The sequence below is a fragment of the Hippichthys cyanospilos genome, chromosome 20 (genome assembly GCF_059441005.1).
Source record: "Hippichthys cyanospilos isolate Australia breed blue-spotted pipefish chromosome 20, RoL_Hcya_1.0, whole genome shotgun sequence".
Classification (NCBI taxonomy): domain Eukaryota; kingdom Metazoa; phylum Chordata; class Actinopteri; order Syngnathiformes; family Syngnathidae; genus Hippichthys; species Hippichthys cyanospilos.
In genome coordinates this window covers 14,897,788-14,918,962 of record NC_142388.1, presented here as the reverse complement: position 1 = coordinate 14,918,962, position 21,175 = coordinate 14,897,788, and the positions used below count along the sequence as shown (strand labels likewise).

Here is a 21,175-nt window from a genome sequence, read left to right as displayed (position 1 = left end):
CAAAAAAGTCAGCGCGAGCCATATGCTCAGATGTACAGAAAGAGAGTTATGAATTTTTGAATGTGCACTTTTGGCCCGTTTTTGCTCATTTGCAGGTCCCGAACTGCTCCTTTTTTCTCCCAAACGCTTGACCCGATCGACTTCAAATTTGCTGTGATGTTTTATCTGACTGTGAGGCACAATTGTTCAAATTTTTGTGATGATCCGCCATCAAATATGTTGGGGGCGGGGCTTTATATTATGCCTTTGATGATTATTTTGCCACATGTGAAACAAACCTTTATAACTCAGCTTTACAAGCTTGGAAAAATCTGAAACTTCACAGACACATGAAGACTTAAACCCTTAACAAAAGTGTTTAAAAAAATCTTAAATTGCTTATAAGGCCACCGAGTGGCAAACAAAAGTGTCCGTCTGATTTCTCGCGAAAACGAACAAAGTTGCTGTATTTGGACCCAGATGGTCTCATCTTTTCTAAACATTACATATTTGATGGGGTTCCAATGCGGAAAACACCTATCAACGTATTTTTTGTTATAGTGCGAGCCCCACCTAGTGGCAGCCAAAAATATAGCATTTTTTAAACGTTTTTATGTGTTTAGCTGAGCCCTTTGAAGTAATATCGCTGAAATTAAGTCTGAAAAGCCTCTAGATAGCCCTGCTGACCTCCACCAAATTTTACGAAGTTTCGATAACGGGCGTGGCCTCTACGACCATTTTCATTCAGAAGCTTTATCTGTCCAGTAAAAATTGCTGTAATTTGACCCAGATGATCTGATCTTCTCACAATTTCACACATTGGATGAAAATATTCTCCTGAACATATCGACAAAAATATATTCCACTTTAAAGCTAGCGCCACCTAGTGGCTGCAAAAAATGTCATTAGTCCAAAGATTACAGTCAATCCTGTTTGGTTTGACCTACAGCTATGAAACTTTGTAGGCAAATGAAGGACTGTAAGACCTACAAAAAAGTCAATAGAAGTGATGTGCTAGGATGTACAGAAAAATTGTTATGATTTTTTTTAATGTGCAGTTTTGTCCCATTCTTAGACATTAGCTGGTCTCAAACTAGTGCCTTTTTCTCTTAAACGATTCACCCTATTACCTTCAACTTTGGCATAAATCATTATCCAACTGAGGGGCACACATAGTTCAAATATCGTGAAGATCTCTTGACATAAAAGATGGGGGCGGAGCTTCAATTTATGTTTAATACTTCCTTCGCCAAGAGTGACAAAAATCTTAATAACTGAGCTATGGCAGCTTCAAACCATCTGAAACTTTCCTGGGACTTTAAAAGTCATGCAATAATACAGCTATGTGATAAACTTTCAAATCATTTACAGCGCCACCCAGTGGCAGACAAAAATCTCATTTTTTATACTTTTATGTACTGTGAAATGCCTGTTTGACTAAATGAACTCAAAAATGGTCAGAAAAGCTATGACACATTGGAACATTAAGGTTCTCATCTTTTATGACTTTTCATTAAAGGGCGTGGCCTCTATGACAACTCAAAATCTGATGTCTCGCGAAAACGGTAAAAGTTGCTGTAATTGGACCTAGACGATCTGATATTTTTAAAACTTCAAATATGGGATGGGTGTCCAATGTGAAACACACCTACAAGCCTATTTTTTATCATAGTACGAGCGCCACCTAGTGGCAGCAAAAACTATAGCAAATCCTTAACGTTTTTATATACTCTGCTGAGCCCCTTGAAGTGATATCCCTTAAATGTTTTCTGAAAAGCCAGTGGCCATGCCTTATGCCCTCCACAAATCAGTATGATGTTTCCACAGTGGGTGTGGCCTATACGGCATTGAAAGCTACAAAACTGTAACAATAAAAGCTGCAGTAACTCCACCCACATTGTCCCACCTTGTCTAAATTTTACATATTTGGTAAGAGTCCTGCACTGAAGTCATCTACAACTACTATTTCATCGTTCATAGTCCTTGTTCATACCCCGACCTGTTCATACCCCAACGTGCACAGGTCTGCGAGGGCCCTTTATAGCTGCTTGCAGCTCTAGTTATTATTATTAGGGCCCGAGCAGCTACCGCTGCGAGAGCCCTCTTGTTTTTCTCCGGATTATTATTATTATTATTATTATTATTATTATTATTATTATTATTATTATTATTATTATTTACTGTGCAGCGCTTTTCCATTTTTGAGGGCCTAAACATGCACGAAAAGTCACCAAAATTTGCACATTTGTCGGGCCCGGTGAAAAATTGGATATTTTTGTGTTTCCCAAAAAAATGCAAAAAAAATGGCTCTGCAGCGCCACCAAAGGTTGAAAAAGTGCACCTGGTCCCGGCCCGTTTGACCTAGAGCTACGAAAATTTTTAGGCATATGTAGGACCTAGAGACCTACAAAAAAGTCAGCGCGAGCCATGTGCTCAGATGTACAAAAAAAGAGTTATGAATTTTTGAATGTGCATTTTTGGCCCATTTTTGCACGTTTGCAGGTCCCAAACTGCTCCTTGTTTCTCCTAAACGCTTTACTCAATCGCCTTCAAATTTGCTGTGGTCCATATTCACACATAGGGGCACAAGTGGGCAAAATTTGGTGCAGATCGGCTGACATATATGATAGGGGCGTGGCTTCAAATTATGTGTTCAATTTTTCCTTCGCCAAGAGGGACAAAAACCTTAATAACTTTGATGTACTAGCTTAAAAAAATCTAAAACTTCATAGACACATGGAAACTTATGTCTTTAACACCTTTAAAAAAAGTTTTGTTAAATACCTACTAGCGCCGCCTAGTGGTTGATTAAAATGTCATTTTTTACACTTTCATGTATTGTGCTCAGTCTGTTTGAGTAAAACAAATGAAAATTGGTCAGAATATCATTAAGACATGGAATATTAAGGTTTTAAAATTTTACGACTTTTCGATAATGGGCGTAGTCTGCACGCCACCTCAAAGTCAGATGACTCGCCAAAACTAAAAAAGTGGCTGAAATTGGCCCCAAAATGGCCTTATGAGTGGAAAATAGCCTCTCACTCCCGGCCCGTTTGACCTACAGCTACAAAAATTTGTAGCCTTATGTAGGACCTCGAGCCCTACAAAAAAGTCAGCGCGAGCCATATGCTCAGATGTACAGAAAGAGTTATGAATTTTTGAATGTGCACTTTTGGCCCGTTTTTGCTCATTTGCAGCTCCCGAACTGCTCCTTTTTTCTCCCAAACGCTTGACCCGATCGACTTCAAATTTGCTGTGATGTTTTATCTGACTGTGAGGCACAATTGTTCAAATTTTTGTGACGATCCGCCAACAAATATGTTGGGGGCGGGGCTTTATATTATGCCTTTGATGATTACTTTGCCACATGTGAAACAAACCTTTATAACTCAGCTTTACAAGCTTAGAAAAATCTGAAACTTCACAGACACATGGAGACTCAAGCCCTTAACACAAGTGGTTAAACAAATCTTCAATTGCTTGTGAGGCCATCTAGTGGCAAACAAAAATGTCAGTCTGATGTCTCGCCAAAACGAACAAAGTTGCTGTGTTTGGTCCCAGATAGTCTTATCTTTTCTAAACATTACATATTTGATGGATTTCCAATGCAGATTACACCTATCAACGTATTTTTTGCTATAGTGCGAGCGCCACCTAGTGGCAGCCAAAAAAATAGCATTTTTGAAAAATTTTTACGTGTTTAGCTAAGCCCTTTGAAGTAATATTGCTGAAATTAAGTGTGACAAGCCTCTAGACAGCCCTGCTGACCTCCACCAAATTTTACGAATTTTCGATGATGGGCGTGGCCTTTACGTCCATTTTCATTCCGAAAATTTAACGGACCAGTAAAAGCTGCTGTAATTTGACCCAGATGATCTGATCTTCTCACAATTTCACACATTGGATGAAAATCTGTTCCTGAAGACATCAACAAACATATATTCCAGTTTAAAGCTAGCGCCACCTAGTGGCTGCAAAAAATGTCATTAGTCGAAAGATTGGAGTTATTCCTGTTTGGTTTGACCTAACACTATAAAAGTTTTTAGGCATATGTAGGATTGTAAGACCTACAAAAAAGTCAATAGGAGTGATGTGCTAAGATGTACAGAATAATTTTTATGATTTTTTTTTATGTGCAATTTTGCCCCATTCTTAGACATTAGCCGGTCTAAATCTAGTGCCTTTTTCTTTTAAACGGTTCACCCGATTAACTTCTACGTTGGCATGGACTATTAGCAGATATAGCGGCACAAATCTCCCAAAAATTGTGAAGATCCCATGATTTGTAAGATGTGGGCGGAGCTTCAAATTGTTTTGAATATTTTCTTCGCCAAGAGTGACAAAAACCTTAATAACTCAGCTGTTTCAGCTTCAAATCATGTGAAACACTTGCAGGGAGTTTAAAAGTCATGCCCTAATACAGCTATGTGATAAACATCCAAATCATTTACAGCGCCACCTAGTGGCGGACAAAAATCTAATTTTTTACACTCTCATGTACTGTGCAATGTCTGTTTGACTACATGAACTAAAAAATGGTCAGAAAAGCTATGACACAGTGGAGAATGAAGGTTCTCAACTTTTATGATTTTTCAATCAAAGGCGTGGCCTGTATGCCAGCTCAAAGTCCGATTTCTCACCAAAACGGTAAAAGTTGCTGTAATTGGACCTAGATGATCTGATGTTTGCAAAACTTCATATATGGGATGGGAGTCCAATGTGAAACACACCTACAAGCCTATTTTTTATCATAGTACGAGCGCCACCTAGTGGCAGCAAAATATATAGCAAATCCTTAATGTTTTTATGTACTCTGCTGAGCCCCTTGAAGTGATATCCCTTAAATGTTTTCTGAAAAGCCAGTGGCCATGCCTTATGCCCCCCACAAATCAGTACAATGTTTCGACAGTGGGTGTGGCCTATATGGCATTGAAAGTCACAAAATTGGAACAATAAAAGCTGCAGTAACTCCACACACATTGTCCCACCTTGTCTAAATTTTACATATTTGGTAATAGTCCTGCACTGAAGTCATCTACAACTACTTTTTCATCGTTCATAGTCCTTGTTCATACCCCGACCTGTTCATACCTCAACGTGCACAGGTCTGCGAGGGCCCTTTATAGCTGCTTGCAGCTCTAGTTATTATTATTATTATTATTTACTGTGCAGCGCTTTTCCATTTTTGAGGGCCTAAACATGCACGAAAAGTCACCAAAATTTGCACATTTGTCGGGCCCGGTGAAAAATTTGATATTTTTGTGTTTCCCAAAACAATGCAAAAAAAATGGCTCTGCAGCGCCACCTAAGGTTGAAAAAGTGCACCTGGTCCCGGCCCGTTTGACCTAGAGCTACGAAAATTTTTAGCCATATGTAGGACCTACAGACCTACAAAAAAGTCAGCGTGAGCCATGTGCTTAGATGTACAGAAAAAGAGTTATGAATTTTTGAATGTGCATTTTTGGCCCATTTTTGCACGTTTGTAGGTCCCAAACTGCTCCTTGTTTCTCCTAAACGCTTTACTCAATCACCTTCAAATTTGCTGTGGTCCATATTCACACATAGGGGCACAACTGGGCAAAATTTGGTGCAGATCCGCTGACATATATGATAGGGGCGTGGCTTCAAATTATGTGTTCAATTTTTCCTTCGCCAAGAGTGACATAAACCTTAATAACTTTGTTGTACTAGCTTAAAAAAATCTAAAACTTCATAGACACATGGAAACTTATGTCTTTAACACCTTTGAAAAAAATTTTTTTAAATACCTACTAGCGCCGCCTAGTGGTTGATTAAAATGTTATTTTTTACACTTTCATGCATTGTGCTCAGTCTGTTTGAGTAAAACAAATGAAAATTGGTCAGAATATCATTAAGACATGGAATATTAAGGTTTTAAAATTTTACGACATTTCGATAATGGGCGTAGTCTGCACGCCACCTCAAAGTCAGATGACTCGCCAAAATGAAAAAAGTGGCTGTAATTGGCCCCAAAATGGCCTTATGAGTGGAAAATAGCCTCTCACTCCCGGCCCGTTTGACCTAGAGCTCCAAAAATTTGTAGCCTTATGTAGGACCTCGACCTCTACAAAAAAGTCAGCGCGAGCCATGTGCTCAGATGTACAGAAAGAGAGTTATGAATTTTTGAAGGTGCACCTTTAGCCCGTTTTTGCTCATTTGCAGGTCCCGAACTGCTCCTTTTTTCTCCCAAACGCTTGACCCGATCGACTTCAAATTTGCTGTGATGTTTTATCTGACTCTGAGGCACAATTGTTCAAATTTTCGTGACGATCCGCAATCAAATATGGTGGGGGCGGGCCTTCATATTATGCCTTTGATGATTACTTTTCCACATGTGAAACAAATCTTTATAACTCAGCTTTCCAAGCTTGGAAAAATCTGAAACTTCACAGACACATGGAGACTCAAGCCCTTAACACAAGTGTTTAAAAAAATCTTCAATTGCTTATAAGGCCATCTAGTGGCAAACAAAAATGTCAGTCTGATGTCTCGCCAAAACGAACAAAGTTGCTGTGTTTGGTCCCAGATGGTCTTATCTTTTCTAAACTTCATATATTTGATGGGTTTCCAATGCGGAATACACCTATCAATGTATTTTTTGTTATAGTGCGAGCGCCACCTAGTGGCAGCCAAAAATATAACATTTTTTAAACGTTTTTAAGTGTTTAGCTGAGCCTTTTGAAGTAATATCGCTGAAATTAAGTCTGAAAAGCCTCTAAACAGCCTTGATGACCTCCACCAAATTTTACGAAGTTTCGATAATGGGCGTGGCCTCTACGACCATTTTCATTCCGAAGCTTTATCTGTCCAGTAAAAGTTGCTGTAATTTGACCCAGATGATCTGATCTTCTCACAATTTCACACATTGGATAAAAATATTCTCCTGAACATATCGACAAAAATATATTCCAGTTTAAAGCTAGCGCCACCTAGTGGCTGCAAAAAATGTCATTGGTCGAAAGATTACAGTCAATCCTGTTTGGTTTGACCTACAGCTATGAAACTTTGTAGGCAAATGAAGGACTGCAAGACCTACAAAAAAGTCAATAGAAGTGATGTGCTAGGATGTACAGAAAAATTGTTATGAATTTTTTTTATTAAAGTTTTGTCCCATTCTTAGACATTAGCTGGTCTCAAACTAGTGCCTTTTTCTCTTAAATGATTCACCCCATTACCTTCAACTTTGGCATGAATCATTATCCAACTGAGGGGCACACATAGTCCAAATATCGTGAAGATCTCTTGACATAAAAGATGGGGGCGGAGCTTCCAATTATGTTTAATACTTCCTTTGCCAAGAGTGACAAAAATCTTAATAACTCAGCTATGACAGCTTCAAACCATCTGAAACTTTCCTGGGCCTTTAAAAGTAATGCAATAATACAGCTATGTGATAAACTTTCAAATCATTTACAGCGCCACCCAGTGGCGGACAAAAATCTTATTTTTTATACTTTTATGTACTGTGAAATGCCTGTTTGACTAAATGAACTAAAAAATGGTCAGAAAAGCTATGACACATTGGAACATTAAGGTTCTCAACTTTTATGACTTTTCATTAAAGGGCGTGGCCTCTATGCCAACTCAAAATCCGATGTCTCGCGAAAACGGTAAAAGTTGCTGTAATTGGACCTAGACGATCATATATTTTTAAAACTTCATATATGGGATGGGAGTCCAATGTGAAACACACCTACAGGCCTATTTTTTAATCATAGTACGAGCGCCACCTAGTGGCAGCAAAAAATATAGCAAATCCTTAATGTTTTTATGTACTCTGCTGAGCCCCTTGAAGTGACATCCCTTAAATGTTTTTTGAAAAGCCAGTGGCCATGCCTTATGCCCTCCGCAAATCAGTACGATGTTTCGACAGTGAATGTGGCCTATATCGCATTGAAAGTCACAAAATTGGAACAATAAAAGCTGCAGTAACTCCACCCACATTGTCCCACCTTGTCTAAATTTTACATATTTGGTAAGAGTCCTGCACTGAAGTCATCTACAACTACTTTTTCATCGTTCATAGTCCTTGTTCATACCCCGACCTGTTAATACCCCAACGTGCACAGGTCTGCGAGGGCCCTTTATAGCTGCTTGCAGCTCTAGTTATTATTATTATTTACTGTGCAGCGCTTTTCCAATTTTGAGGGCCTAAACATGCACGAAAAGTCACCAAAATTTGCACATTTGTCGGGCCCGGTGAAAAATTTGAGATTTTTTGTGTTTCCCAAAACAATGCAAAAAAAATGGCTCTGCAGCGCCACCTAAGGTCGAAAAAGTGCACCTGGTCCCGGCCCGTTTGACCTAGAGCTACGAAAATTTTTAGCCATATGTAGGACCTACAGACCTACAAAAAAGTCAGCGCGAGCCATTTGCTCAGATGTACAGAAAAAGAGTTATGAATTTTTGAATGTGCATTTTTGGCCCATTTTTGCACGTTTGTAGGTCCCAAACTGCTCCTTGTTTCTCCTAAACGCTTTACTCAATCACCTTCAAATTTGCTGTGGTCCATATTCACACGTAGGGGCACAAGTGGGCAAAATTTGGTGCAGATCCGCTGGCATATACGATAGGGGCGTGGCTTCAAATTATGTGTTCAATTTTTCCTTCGCCAAGAGGGACAAAAACCTTAATAACTTTGATATACTAGCTTAAAAAAATCTAAAACTTCATAGACACATGGAAACTTATGTCTTTAACACCTTTAAAAAAAGTTTTTTTAAATACCTACTAGCGCCGCCTAGTGGTTGATTAAAATGTCATTTTTTACACTTTCATGTATTGTGCTCAGTCTGTTTGAGTACAACTAATGAAAATTGGTCAGAATATCAATAAGACATGGAATATTAAGGTTTCAAAATTTTATGACTTTTCGATAATGGGCGTAGTCTGCACGCCACCTCAAAGTCAGATGACTCGCCAAAACGAAAAAAGTGGCTGTAATTGGCCCCAAAATGGCCTTATGAGTGGAAAATAGCCTCTCACTCCCGGCCCGTTTGACCTAGAGCTCCAAAAATTTGTAGCCTTATGTAGGACCTCGACCTCTACAAAAAAGTCAGCGCGAGCCATGTGCTCAGATGTACAGAAAGAGAGTTATGAATTTTTGAAGGTGCACCTTTAGCCCGTTTTTGCTCATTTGCAGGTCCCGAACTGCTCCTTTTTTCTCCCAAACGCTTGACCCGATCGACTTCAAATTTGCTGTGATGTTTTATCTGACTCTGAGGCACAATTGTTCAAATTTTCGTGACGATCCGCAATCAAATATGTTGGGGGCGGGGCTTCATATTATGCCTTTGATGATTACTTTGCCACATGTGAAACAAACCTTTATAACTCAGCTTTCCAAGCTTGGAAAAATCTGAAACTTCACAGACACATGGAGACTCAAGCCCTTAACACATGTGTTTAAAAAAATCTTAAATTGCTTATAAGGCCACCTAGTGGCAAACAAAAATGTCAGTCTGATTTCTCGCAAAAACGAACAAAGTTGCTGTATTTGGACCCAGATGGTCTTATCTTTTCTAAACATTACATATTTGATGGATTTCCAATGCGGAATACACCTATCAACGTATTTTTTGCTATAGTGTGAGCGCCACCTAGTGGCAGCCAAAAATATAGCATTTTTTTAAACGTTTTTATGTGTTTAGCTGAGCCCTTTGAAGTAATGTCGCTGAAATTAAGTCTGTCAAGCCTCTAGACAGCCTTGCTGACCTCCACCAAATTTTACGAAGTTTCGATAATGGGCGTGGCCTCTATGACCATTTTCATTCCGAAGCTTTATCTGTCCAGTAAAAGTTGCTGTAATTTGACCCAGATGATCTGATCTTCTCACAATTTCACACATTGGATAAAAATATTCTCCTGAACATAGCGACAAAAATATATTCCAGTTTAAAGCTAGCGCCACCTAGTGGCTGCAAAAAATGTCATTAGTCGAAAGATTAGTCAATCCTGTTTGGTTTGACCTACAGCTATGAAACTTTGTAGGCTAATGAAGGACTGTAAGACCTACAAAAATGTCAGTAGAAGTGATGTGGTAGGATGTACAGAAAAATTGTTATGAATTTTTTTAATGTGCAGTTTTGTCCCATTCTTAGACATTAGCTGGTCTCAAACTAGTGCCTTTTTCTCTTAAACGAGTCACCCCATTACCTTCAACTTTGGCATGAATCATTATCCAACTGAGGGGCACACATAGTCCAAATATCGTGAAGATCTCTTGACATAAAAGATGCGGGCGGAGCTTCAAATTATGTTTAATACTTCCTTCGCCATGAGTGACAAAAATCTTAATAACTCAGCTATGACTGCTTCAAAACATCTGAAACTTTCCTGGGACTTTAAAAGTCATGCAATAATACAGCTATGTGATAAACTTTCAAATCATTTACAGCGCCAGCCAGTGGCGGACTAAAATCTCATTTTTTATACTTTTATGTACTGTGAAATGCCTGTTTGACTAAATGAACTCAAAAATGGTCAGAAAAGCTATGACACATTGGAACATTAAGGTTCTCAACTTTTATGACTTTTCATTAAAGGGCGGGTTGCCTCTATGCCAACTCAAAATCCGATGTCTCGCAAAAACGGTAAAAGTTGCTGTAATTGGACCTAGACGATCTGATATTTTTAAAACTTCATATATGGGATGAGAGTCTATTGTGAAACACACCTACAAGCCTATTTTTTATCATAGTACGAGCGCCACCCAGTGGCAGCAAAAAATATAGCAACTCCTTAACGTTTTTATGTACTCTGCTGAGCCCCTTGAAGTGATATCCCTTAAATGTTTTCTGAAAAGCCAGTGGCCATGCCTTATGCCCTCCACAAATCAGTACGATGTTTCGACAGTGGGTGTGGCCTATATGGCATTGAAAGTCACAAAATTGGAACAATAAAAGCTGCAATAACTCCACCCACATTGTCCCACCTTGTCTAAATTTTACATATTTGGTAAGAGTCCTGCACTGAAGTCATCTACAACTACTTTTTCATCGTTCATAGTCCTTGTTCATACCCCGACCTGTTCATACCCCAACGTGCACAGGTCTGCGAGGGCCCTTTATAGCTGCTTGCAGCTCTAGTTTTATTTATTTATTTTTTTTGATCCGTCATTTGCATTGGCGGTACCCTGGACCCCCTTAGGTCTCCATTGGTCCGTTGTTTTTGGAAGGTGATCCAAATGAATTCTTCAGTCCGGCTCTCCATCCTCAACTAGTAAATCTACTCCACTTTTGGTCTTTTGCTCTGTCAGCAAACTAATATCTGCTCTTCTGCCGTGTTGCGTCATTGCCACTAGTGCTCTTTGAGTGTTGTTCAGGCAAGCCTTGTCCATTCTCCAACTAATAAGTGCACTTCTGCCACAAGCAATCTTTGAGTAAAATTTAGGTAATCTTTATCCATTATTGACTTCTTGAAGTAATAACTCCACTTTTGAATATATAGTAGAGCAAACAGATCAACCGAAGACACTATCACCATAGCGCTTCACACCTGGAACATCCGTGGAACTACAGTATGTGCGCATTGACTACAGCTTAGCATTCAGTAATCACTTCGAGGCATTCTGGCTGGCCTGCAACTATGGTCATGTGTTAGTTTAGAATCGAATGTATAACACGATTCAAGGCATTGAATGCACTGTAAAACGAAAAAAAAATTACAAAAAAAATCTTCTAGGAATGGGCCTGTATCAGATTCTGACAGCATTATAACCTTGAGCAAAAATATCATGATGTCACAGTATCACAGTATTAAAATGACAGCTCTATTCAATTCTATGATCACTATTTATTTTATTCTTAAACAACACTTTGAATATTTGATATATTAAGAAATATATATCATATTTAGTACAAATATACTGTATGGGTCAAATACAACCTGTCTAGCCTGTATCCATGGGATGGCGCTATAGCCTATATAAGCGGCAGGTTCTGGGTGAGGGGTGGGAGGATTGAACCAGAAGGGCAATTGGTTTTGACCCAGAGTGTCTGGGTCAGGGTCGATGAAAGGGTCTAGCTTTGACAAGGGGTTTGTTTTGGAGACAGGTTTTCCTTTTTCCAGTTGTTTAAACTCCTCTCCCGGCTCTAGCACATGCAACATCTCTGCTTGCCTATTGTCAAGCATGCCTTGCATGAATTCAACGAAGTGATCTCTCATGTCTGCTGTCTTGTCTAAGCTCTTACGAAGGGTGGAGAGTCGCTTAGGAGTCTGGACTTGATTATTAGGCAGTCGGCTTAGTGTTGCAAATGGTAGGGGTGCCATCCATGTGTTGGACTCATCTTGACACATTTCCTTTTTCCTTTTCATAATGGTCAGGAATTGTTTATTGTCGACTGAGGGTGCAGGACTCTCGTCGTCTCCCTTCCTTATGAACACTGTGTTTCTAAGATTGTCTATTTGGTATCTGTGGTGAGTGTCTCCCATTTGGTTTGCAGGCAACTTTTCTTTTACATCTATGCTGTTTGTGCATGGACTGATATACGATGGTCTCGCGTTGAGCAGCGTGTTGGTTTTGAAGCTCTTCTCTGTGGTTGGCTTGTGTGTCCCTTCGAAACTGACATCTCTTATCACCACCCAGGCAAGGTCGAGACGCTGGGCAAATAGCGCGCCCTGTGGCCCATTGCGTTGTTCTCTCACCTTGTGCAGACTCAACACATCTCTTCCTAAGAGCAGTAAAATTTGTGCCTTTTCATCAAGAGCTGGGATTTTGTGTGCTATTGGCTCCAAGTGTTGATGATGATGTGCAACATCAGGAGATGGTATCTCAGAACAGTCTTTTGGAATCATGTCACACTCAAGCAACGGAGGAAGAGGCACCTTTGTGTGGCCATCAATGGATTCAATGATAAAGTGCTTTGCTTTTCTTCCTTCCATTTCCACAAGACCTGAGCAGGTTTTGAGTGTGTATGGCTCCTTATGTCCTATGACACCAAACAGATTGAAAAACTTAGACTTCGCATAGGAACGGTTGCTCTGATCATCCAAGACAGCGTAGAGCTTGACTGACTTGTCCCTCTTTCCTTCTGGATACACCTTGGCTAGGCAGATTTTTGCGCAAGACCTGGAACTACGCCAGTCTCCACACACTTCTGTGCACAGTGTTGTTGCTGAGATTGAGTCTGTCTTCTCTTCCGGCTCCTCGCCATGATGTCCCAACTCTGGCTGTGGATTGGTGAGATTTGTGTCATATGGTGGAGGACCTGGGTGTAATGCTGAAATGTGTTTTTTACTTTCACTTTCAATACAGATAGTTTCAACTGTACAGTCCTTTGCTCCGTGTTTGGTCAATGCACAGCATCGAAAACTTATCCTGTTCTCTTTCAGGTACATTTTCCTTTCTTCTAGAGTCCGCGAAACCGCGACACTTCCGGAGCGGATGCAGTTTCTTGTGGAGAGGGTACTGTTTGTCTGGATTCTCAATTGTGTCGATTTCTGGAGCGTCAGACCCTGACTCGTTTATGATGTCTGTTTTCTGACTGAGATATGCATTCTATTGAGGTTGTTTGTAGGTTTCTCCATTTTCCCTGCACTTGCGGAGTGGAAGAAGAAGTGGGGTCATTCCTGATCCTAGCTTGCTCTTGGATGAATCTGGAAAAGACGGTGAAGGGAGGGAATGTGACACTGTAGTCTATTTTATAATTGGATGCTTTGGTTATCCATTTTTCTTGGAGCACATATGGCAGTTTCTCCACAATTGGATTGACACCACGTGCTGTCTCAAGATAAGCAAGTCCAGGTGAGAAACCTTCTGCTTTAGCAAGCTCCAACTCCAGTAAGAGGTCTCCTAATTCTCTCAGTTTGGCTCCATCTCTGGCAGATATCCTTGGGAATTCTTAGATTTCTTGAAGAGATTATATTCAATCATCTCAGGAGCTCCATACATTTCTTCTAGATGCTGCCAGACCATTTGAAGGCCTGCACTAACATCATGAGCCCGTGCAGAGCTGACTCTCTTTGCTTGCGCTGCTGACTGTGGCCCAAGTCATTTGCAGAGAAGATCAAGTTTTTCTCATGGTGTCAGTGATAAGCTTTCCAACCACGGTAACTTTCTGGCTCGTCATCAAACTTCTGTAGTGTGGCTGACACTAATTCTCGTTTCATGAGATATCGTGCCACATCTTCGATGGGGATGAGTCTTGGGTGATGTGATGAGGAGGTGATAGCCGAGATGGCTCGTAGCAGCGTGTAGGCTCTGTATTCTGATGATTAATGGGAGGATGTAGCTGCAACAAATGTGGATGTGCTGGTTCCTCATCTCGCTTAAGCATACGAGGTGGAGACAGTTGTGTGACCGGGTTCACACGATGACCTTCACATGCCTCTGTCTTGAAAAGTGCATCCGGGGGAGCCAGAGAGGTGATTGGACATGAAACTGATATTTTTGGTGACACCTTAGGTGGAGCTAAAGGTGTGACTGGATAATAATCATGTTGTATGGTAGGCTGGTAATTCTGGTCATATGGTTGATTATTCACATACTCCTGAACCCTTTGTACTTTATGCTCAGACGATAGTGAGAAGTGTTCTTCTCTATTGAACTTTTCATCTAGTTGCTGAGCTGCAACTTCAAGACTTGTAGCTTCAGCGGTTGCGGCAGCAGCCATTTTCTTCATTCGCAGAACATGTAGCTTAGCTTGAACATCAGCTTGTTGTTTCATAGCTTCTGCTTCCTCTTCAGCATAGGCCAAATGCGCATGTGCAGCTGCCGCTTTGGCTCACGCTTTGGCAGCTGCGACACTTGCTAATGACCTACATGGATGCTTTGAGGAGCTAAAGCAACAAGATCTTGTTGCTAAAGATGATTTTGCATCCATTTGGGGTTGTTGCTTTTCCTGGGAATGGTATTTATTGAACTGTTCCTTGTTGTCATCCATGACGCACAGTAGCTGTCTCTTTATGGTTGCTTCTGCCAAATAGAGTGTGTTTTTACTGTTCTGTCCTCCCAAGATGTTAAGGTGGTTTTCATCAAGGTAGACAGACAGCGAACAGCAAAATAAGGGCAACTTCTTTAATAGTTGTGTCATTCTCACTCATTTTTATTTTGTAAAACTGCAAAGAAGAATATATACCAAACGTAAGTATACATATGCGAAAATCACATCTTACCAAATGTAGACAACTGTGAAGATTAAATCAAACATACAACCACAAATAATGTTCTCTTCAATATGAAATGCTAAAGGGCTGACACGAAAATGCGAACAAGCCAACACATACAAAGGCAGCACCGTTTAACATGCATGAAATAAACTAACATTAGCCAGCTTATTATCTATAATGACACGAATGACCAACCATGGGCATATTAGGGTGAATAATATTCCACTAAAGAAAACGACTCACAGACACCCGTGGGCCAGCTCTCGTAAGGACGGACAACAACGTGTGGCATCGACATAACTGCTCCCAACTGGAACACCTCCCCCTCCCCTTCAGAAATGCACTCCCAACAGCGGCCAGAGGCGGCGCCAAAAAACAAAAACCATGGCACAAGTCTAACTGTTTTAACTGTTCCAGAACATTCTTGTTTTTTTAATTGTTCTTAGCAAATGACAGTGTCCATCACTGGTAAGTATCTTAGGGCAAATACCACCTCAACTTCCTCCATGCAAAGTAAAAAAAAAAAGATTGTCATCTAATTACCTTCAGAGGCAGCTTTTTGAGTCAACCCTGCAAGCACTTGTGATACCATATTACCGAACTGCATTGTGCTTTCAAAATACAATAATGGTGCTATATTTCATATTCATATTCCTATTCAATAACACTTTGGATGTGAACAACTGTAAAATGATAAGAAAGCAAGTTAGTTTGACATGGATGAGAATAAGTGTTTTTGAATAAAATTGAAGTTGTGTTTTGGGGCTCATCTTGTAATTTCTAAAAATGGCAGGAAGGCGTGCTAAGCCTCATCACTTGATTTCAATTGGTAAAGTTGCAATTATCTCCCAGCAGTGGGCGATAATAATCAAAATTCAGTGCATTTATTGGTTTTGACACACACGTGTCATGTCCTCCAGTACGCTTATTAAGTCCAAAGAGGTTGTCCATAGAGGATGTGGAGGACATCTACATTATTGAATCCAGCTATCCTCCTTCTTAGAACAAGTGGATTTCTGACGTATCACAAAATTGGCGAGATGGGCCCAGTCAGATTGGAGAGGAAGCTGCCGATCTTCTTTGAAGGCTTGGAGCGGTTTTTTTTTTGTTTTTGTTTTTTTCTCCCATGAAAATTTTAATCATTGTCCACCTACTTTTTTTTTTCCCAATAAAATTTGACTGAGGAACATTATTAACAACTCCCTCAACCGTTTTGTTTTGATATTGTGGAAAAAATAACGTCAATCGAGAAAAAAAAGAACACATCTTTGTTTAAAAAAATACTTGTACCAGTGAGCTGAATTGTGAGGTAATGATCAAGTTGATGACAATTTGATCACTGTCACAACCTGCTTCCTGGAGAGACTTCAAAATAAAATATGCTGTTTGTTTCATACATTACTTGATCGCTCACATATTATTTTGAAGTGTTGTTTGACTTCCTTTATAACCAGGTGCATCATCAGACAGATGTTTATGTGGACTGATTATATCCATCCGTTATCATCCGCTTATCCATCGCGGGGACTGCAGCCTCGGCACGGAAGCCCAGACTTCCCGCCCGGCCACTTCGTCCAGCTGCTCCGAGGGAATCCCCAGGCATTCCCAGGCCAGCCGGGAGACATAGTCCCTCTAGCGTGCCCTGGCTCATCCTTGGGGCCTCCTTCCAGTGGATATGCTCAGAACACCTCACCAGGGAGGTATCCGGGAGGCATCCTAAACAGATGGACAAACCAGCTCAACTGGCTCCTCTCAATGCAGAGGAGTAGTGGCTCGACCCTGAGTCCCGGATGACTGAGCGTCTCACCCTATCTCTAAGGGAGAGCCCGGACACCCTGTGGAGGAAACTCATTTCGGCCGCTCATCTTGTTCTTTCGGTCACAACCCAAAGCTCATGACCATAAGTGAGGGCAGGAACGTAGATTGACCAGTAAATAGAGAACTTCGCCTTTCGGCTCAACTCTTTCTTCGCCACGATAGACCAGAACAGAGTCTGCATGACAGCAGACACTACTGATCACAGTAGGAATTAATTACTACAGTAATACAAATGTCCCTGACAGCTCGTACTGCAAATGAATATGTTTGGCTTATATATGGAATAACATTAGCTAACATAGCTGACCTTAAGAAAGACTGATGTTGCCTAGCTAGCTATGACTTAATATACTTACCACATTCCTCGCTGCTTTCTCCCTGCTGCGGGCGAATAACTTTATCTATCTCAGAGTTTCACTTTCAGTCAATTCAAAATAACAAACAGAAGTCCTGCGACTTCTTCTTGTGATTCTTATCTCCTGCCAAATCCCCCCTCTTCTAGGCGAACTGTAAGGACTAAAAGGAAATCAGACAATGCTTCAAAATAAAATGTGGGATATCAATTAATGTATTAAACCAACGGCATTGGGACAATTTTATTTCGAAGTTACTCTCGGAAGCATGTTCGTGACTGATCTAGTGGTGGTCTACTTGATTACCATCTTACACAGTGAAGTCCACGGCGTGAGCAGCATTTATTTAACAAAGCTGTGTTTTTTGTTTTTTTCTTGTTTATTTTTTTTCTGCGATATCAAAACAAAGATGGCAGACAAAGTGGTCAAATGTTTGTAAGACGTCAAGTTTTGTTGAATAAAAGAGTAGATACATGATGAATAATATTTTGATGTCAAAAAATTTTGTGTCCAATGGATGGACATTGGTTTGAAAGTATGCATCACTCGTAAAAAAAAAAAAAAAATGATTCTGGGACGCAGGCAAACGATAGCACAGACTTTTTTTTCAGTGAATAATGTCAGTTATCGAAGATTCAAAATATACCATTAAAGTAAACCAATAAAGTGTAAATGCCTTTAAATCAAGATTAAAAAACAAAAATTTTTAAATCTTGACAACAAAATATACCTGATTATAATCCACAACAGCCAAATTTAGACCTACATGAATTACCGGGAGTTTGAATAGGCACAGATCACCACGATAAGTTTACACAATATTGCAAATATTTTTTTAAAACATGTTGACCTCAAACACCAGCAAGCAGCTTTCTTTCTCAAGCAATGCCTTATGAAAATAGTCCTGGTTCACCAATGTGTAACTGGCTGTAGTCTCTCAATGTCGCATGAGGCAAATTTGCCGAAAAACCTGTCTTTTCGTCTTCATCATTGCAGCCTTCTGGTGACCCGTTCATTATGTTTTGGGGGAAACACAGAGGCTGTTGCTGTTGCAGTCGTCTGAGATTAGCGCGATTTGTTTGTTGCCAGCAATGGTGGGATTCTAAGCCAAACAACAGCGAGACAGAGGCAGCAATGCAGAGATGGTTTTTATGGCATTCGTTCCCTATGCTCATTAAACTCAACTTCTTTCTCGCATTCAGTTGCTCTTTACACAGCCATGCACTACTACACACAAACATACACACACACATAATAAACATGAGCCAAGTATTATATACAATCCATGGACAACGTAATCATCAATGCTCTGATCCATGGTTGAGAGAAACATTGGTCTTAGCTATCATACTCATCGGATGATTTTATGATTTTATATTTGGATTCTCTTATCTTACAGTGAATGATGTGGAGGAAAGTGAGGATATGCCATCATTGGACAAACCTGGTTGGTACTCCCAGGGCAACTGGATGCACCTACATGAACTGCTTAAGACTATGACAGGAAAACCCGAGCCTAAGGTATTACTCTTGTAATGTCCTGCGTTTGCAACCTTGAACTTGAACTGAAATCCTAATGAGTTCAAAAGAGAGAAAAAAGTTTATATTTGCTCATTGTTTTAGAATGGGGTGTTCTAATTTCATAATTCCCAGAGTAGAAATAAACTTTAAATAGTTCATATTTAAACTCATCAATTTGGGGCATTTTGAGGGAGAAAACATCAAGCACAGATAAAAGACTGCATCAATGCATGATGAAGTAGTGTATGGTCACATTATCTTATAGGGTGGATCCCTGGTTTACGATGACCCTGCCTTATGTTTTTTTCACGTTACAAGGTGAGCCGCACCATATTTTTTTTGTTTTGTTTTTTGTCTCCTCTTTACGCCATTTTTTTCACCTTACGACACCTCAAACATGGCGGTCAGTGTGCACGCGTGTCTACTGGGGGCAACACGCTCATATGCACTTAACGTGTCACTGCTTACCAGTGGTGGGCCGTTCTCTGATGGCTTAACACAACCTGACATCGTTATCGTAACTATAATAAACTCCAATCATAATAACTATAATGAAAGTCAATTTCATTTTGAATTTATTTTTACTAAATATATGTATCTTATGTATTTTTTTTTATTTATAAAATTATTCTCCATATTCTACTCCTGCCAGTGTTGTCATTTTAATTTGGATTTTCTAGCCAATTAGAATTCAGCTAATTTGTTTTGCCAGGCAGTATGAACAACAACCTGCTACTAGCCAGAGGCTTGGGCTTTCACAGCAAAAGTTGCAGGCTTCCTTGCATGCGCAAATGGACATATGAACGTTAATAGACAGCTGCAATAGCCAATCAGGTCATAAGATCGGCATCTAGAGGCCTCACGTTGAACTCGACGTGAATGAATGCTCACTGGAAGGCAGTGCTATACTCAGCAACCACGCTATGTGGTGTTGGCTTGAGCCGTGGCTCATCTGCCTTAAAGGCTATAAGTTAACCTATCCCGGGGGAACGTGTTTAGTCTGCCTCTTCCAATCAACAAACTATGATTGGCCATTTTTCTGGCACGGCTACCAAAGTCGTGAGCTCGTCTTTGCCATTTTTCTGGCTGGGCAAACGGGGGCGTGAGCTGGACTTTGCCATTTTTCTGGCAGGCTGGTTGGCTGAGCTGCTAGGGACGCTAAAAGGATCGATTTGGTGTTTGGAGTTACACTGGATTTGCAAACTTAGATTGTCCAACCAAGGCAGGAACGAGCTAAAGCACAGCTGGACACACGCGCATATTAAAAATTAGTAACATAATCTACTGTACAGTTAAATTAAATAACATAAATATACAAAGGAAAACGACATTTACCTTTGGGGCGACGTGACTTGAGCTGGGTGGAGGCGGAGGTGAGCAGAGACCAACCCGCAGAATTTATTGATTTATTTTCTTAAACAAGAACTTTTCTCAAACTAGAACATACCACCAGCGATTTCCTTCTCTTGAATCCATAATAGAAGTAGCCTCTCCATTTTGTTGTTGACCGAGGTCCATCCCCCGGCGAGGAAAGTCTTGCCCTGAGAAGATTGCCGAGCGGTTACGGCCATACTCACGAGCAAGGTTAACTATGTGTGCGCTTCCTTCGTATTTTTTTATTATCTCCTGCTTGGTTTCTATTGTCATCATCCTCTTACTTCTTCCTTTACCGCCACTTGCAATTTTAGAAGCCATGTCTAACAGATAAAGTTTGCAAAGTCTTCACAACATTCCTTCCTTCGGTTTTTCACCCATTGTCTCTCCTTCCTTCCATCCTGACCAGCTGTGCCATCAAGCTAGATAAAGGCGTTCGGCCAATAGCATATCGGCATTTCTGTGATTGACGTGACGCCGGCCAATAGCATATACGCATCTCCGTGAGTGAGACCGGGACTGTGACCTTCATCGACCAATAGCATATTGGCATCTCCGTGACTGACACCGTGACTGAGACAGTGACTGTGACATTGTATTGCAGAGAGACGTGATGTGACCGTTTCCTGCATGCCAGACAGACGAGGTAACTATAAATGCACTTGCCACGGACGTGGAACTACTGCACTACACATACTTACTTACATCTTAAATTATTAAACCTTATACAGTACTGAAGTTACCCCTTTCCATCCTTTGAAGTCTCGTGGCAGTCGCGGTCGTATTAGCAGTGCCTGAAGTCTAATTAAGGTCAAATCTGTAGATGATAAAACATGATAATGAGGGTTTACACTCAAAATACTACCATTTTATTATAAAATAAATCAAGGTAAGAGATTTCCATCGGTCTGGTGAACGTGGACAGACCAACAGCGTGTGTGTGGTTTACCATTGAGACCAGCACGTCCAGGTGTGAATAACAAGCGGGAGTTGGGGCGGGT

General features: G+C 40.5%; 1 protein-coding gene across 2 annotated transcripts in view; it reads left to right on the top strand.

Moving 5' to 3' along the window:
* Window positions 1-21,175, top strand: part of nt5dc1 (5'-nucleotidase domain containing 1) — an 83,996-nt gene that overhangs the window by 53,366 nt on the left and 9,455 nt on the right. For both annotated transcript variants that reach the window (XM_088403779.1, XM_088403780.1), the window contains exon 9: window positions 18,679-18,800. In XM_088403779.1, the coding sequence (XP_088259905.1) occupies window positions 18,679-18,800 (122 nt within the window). The remainder of the gene's footprint in view (window positions 1-18,678; window positions 18,801-21,175) is intronic.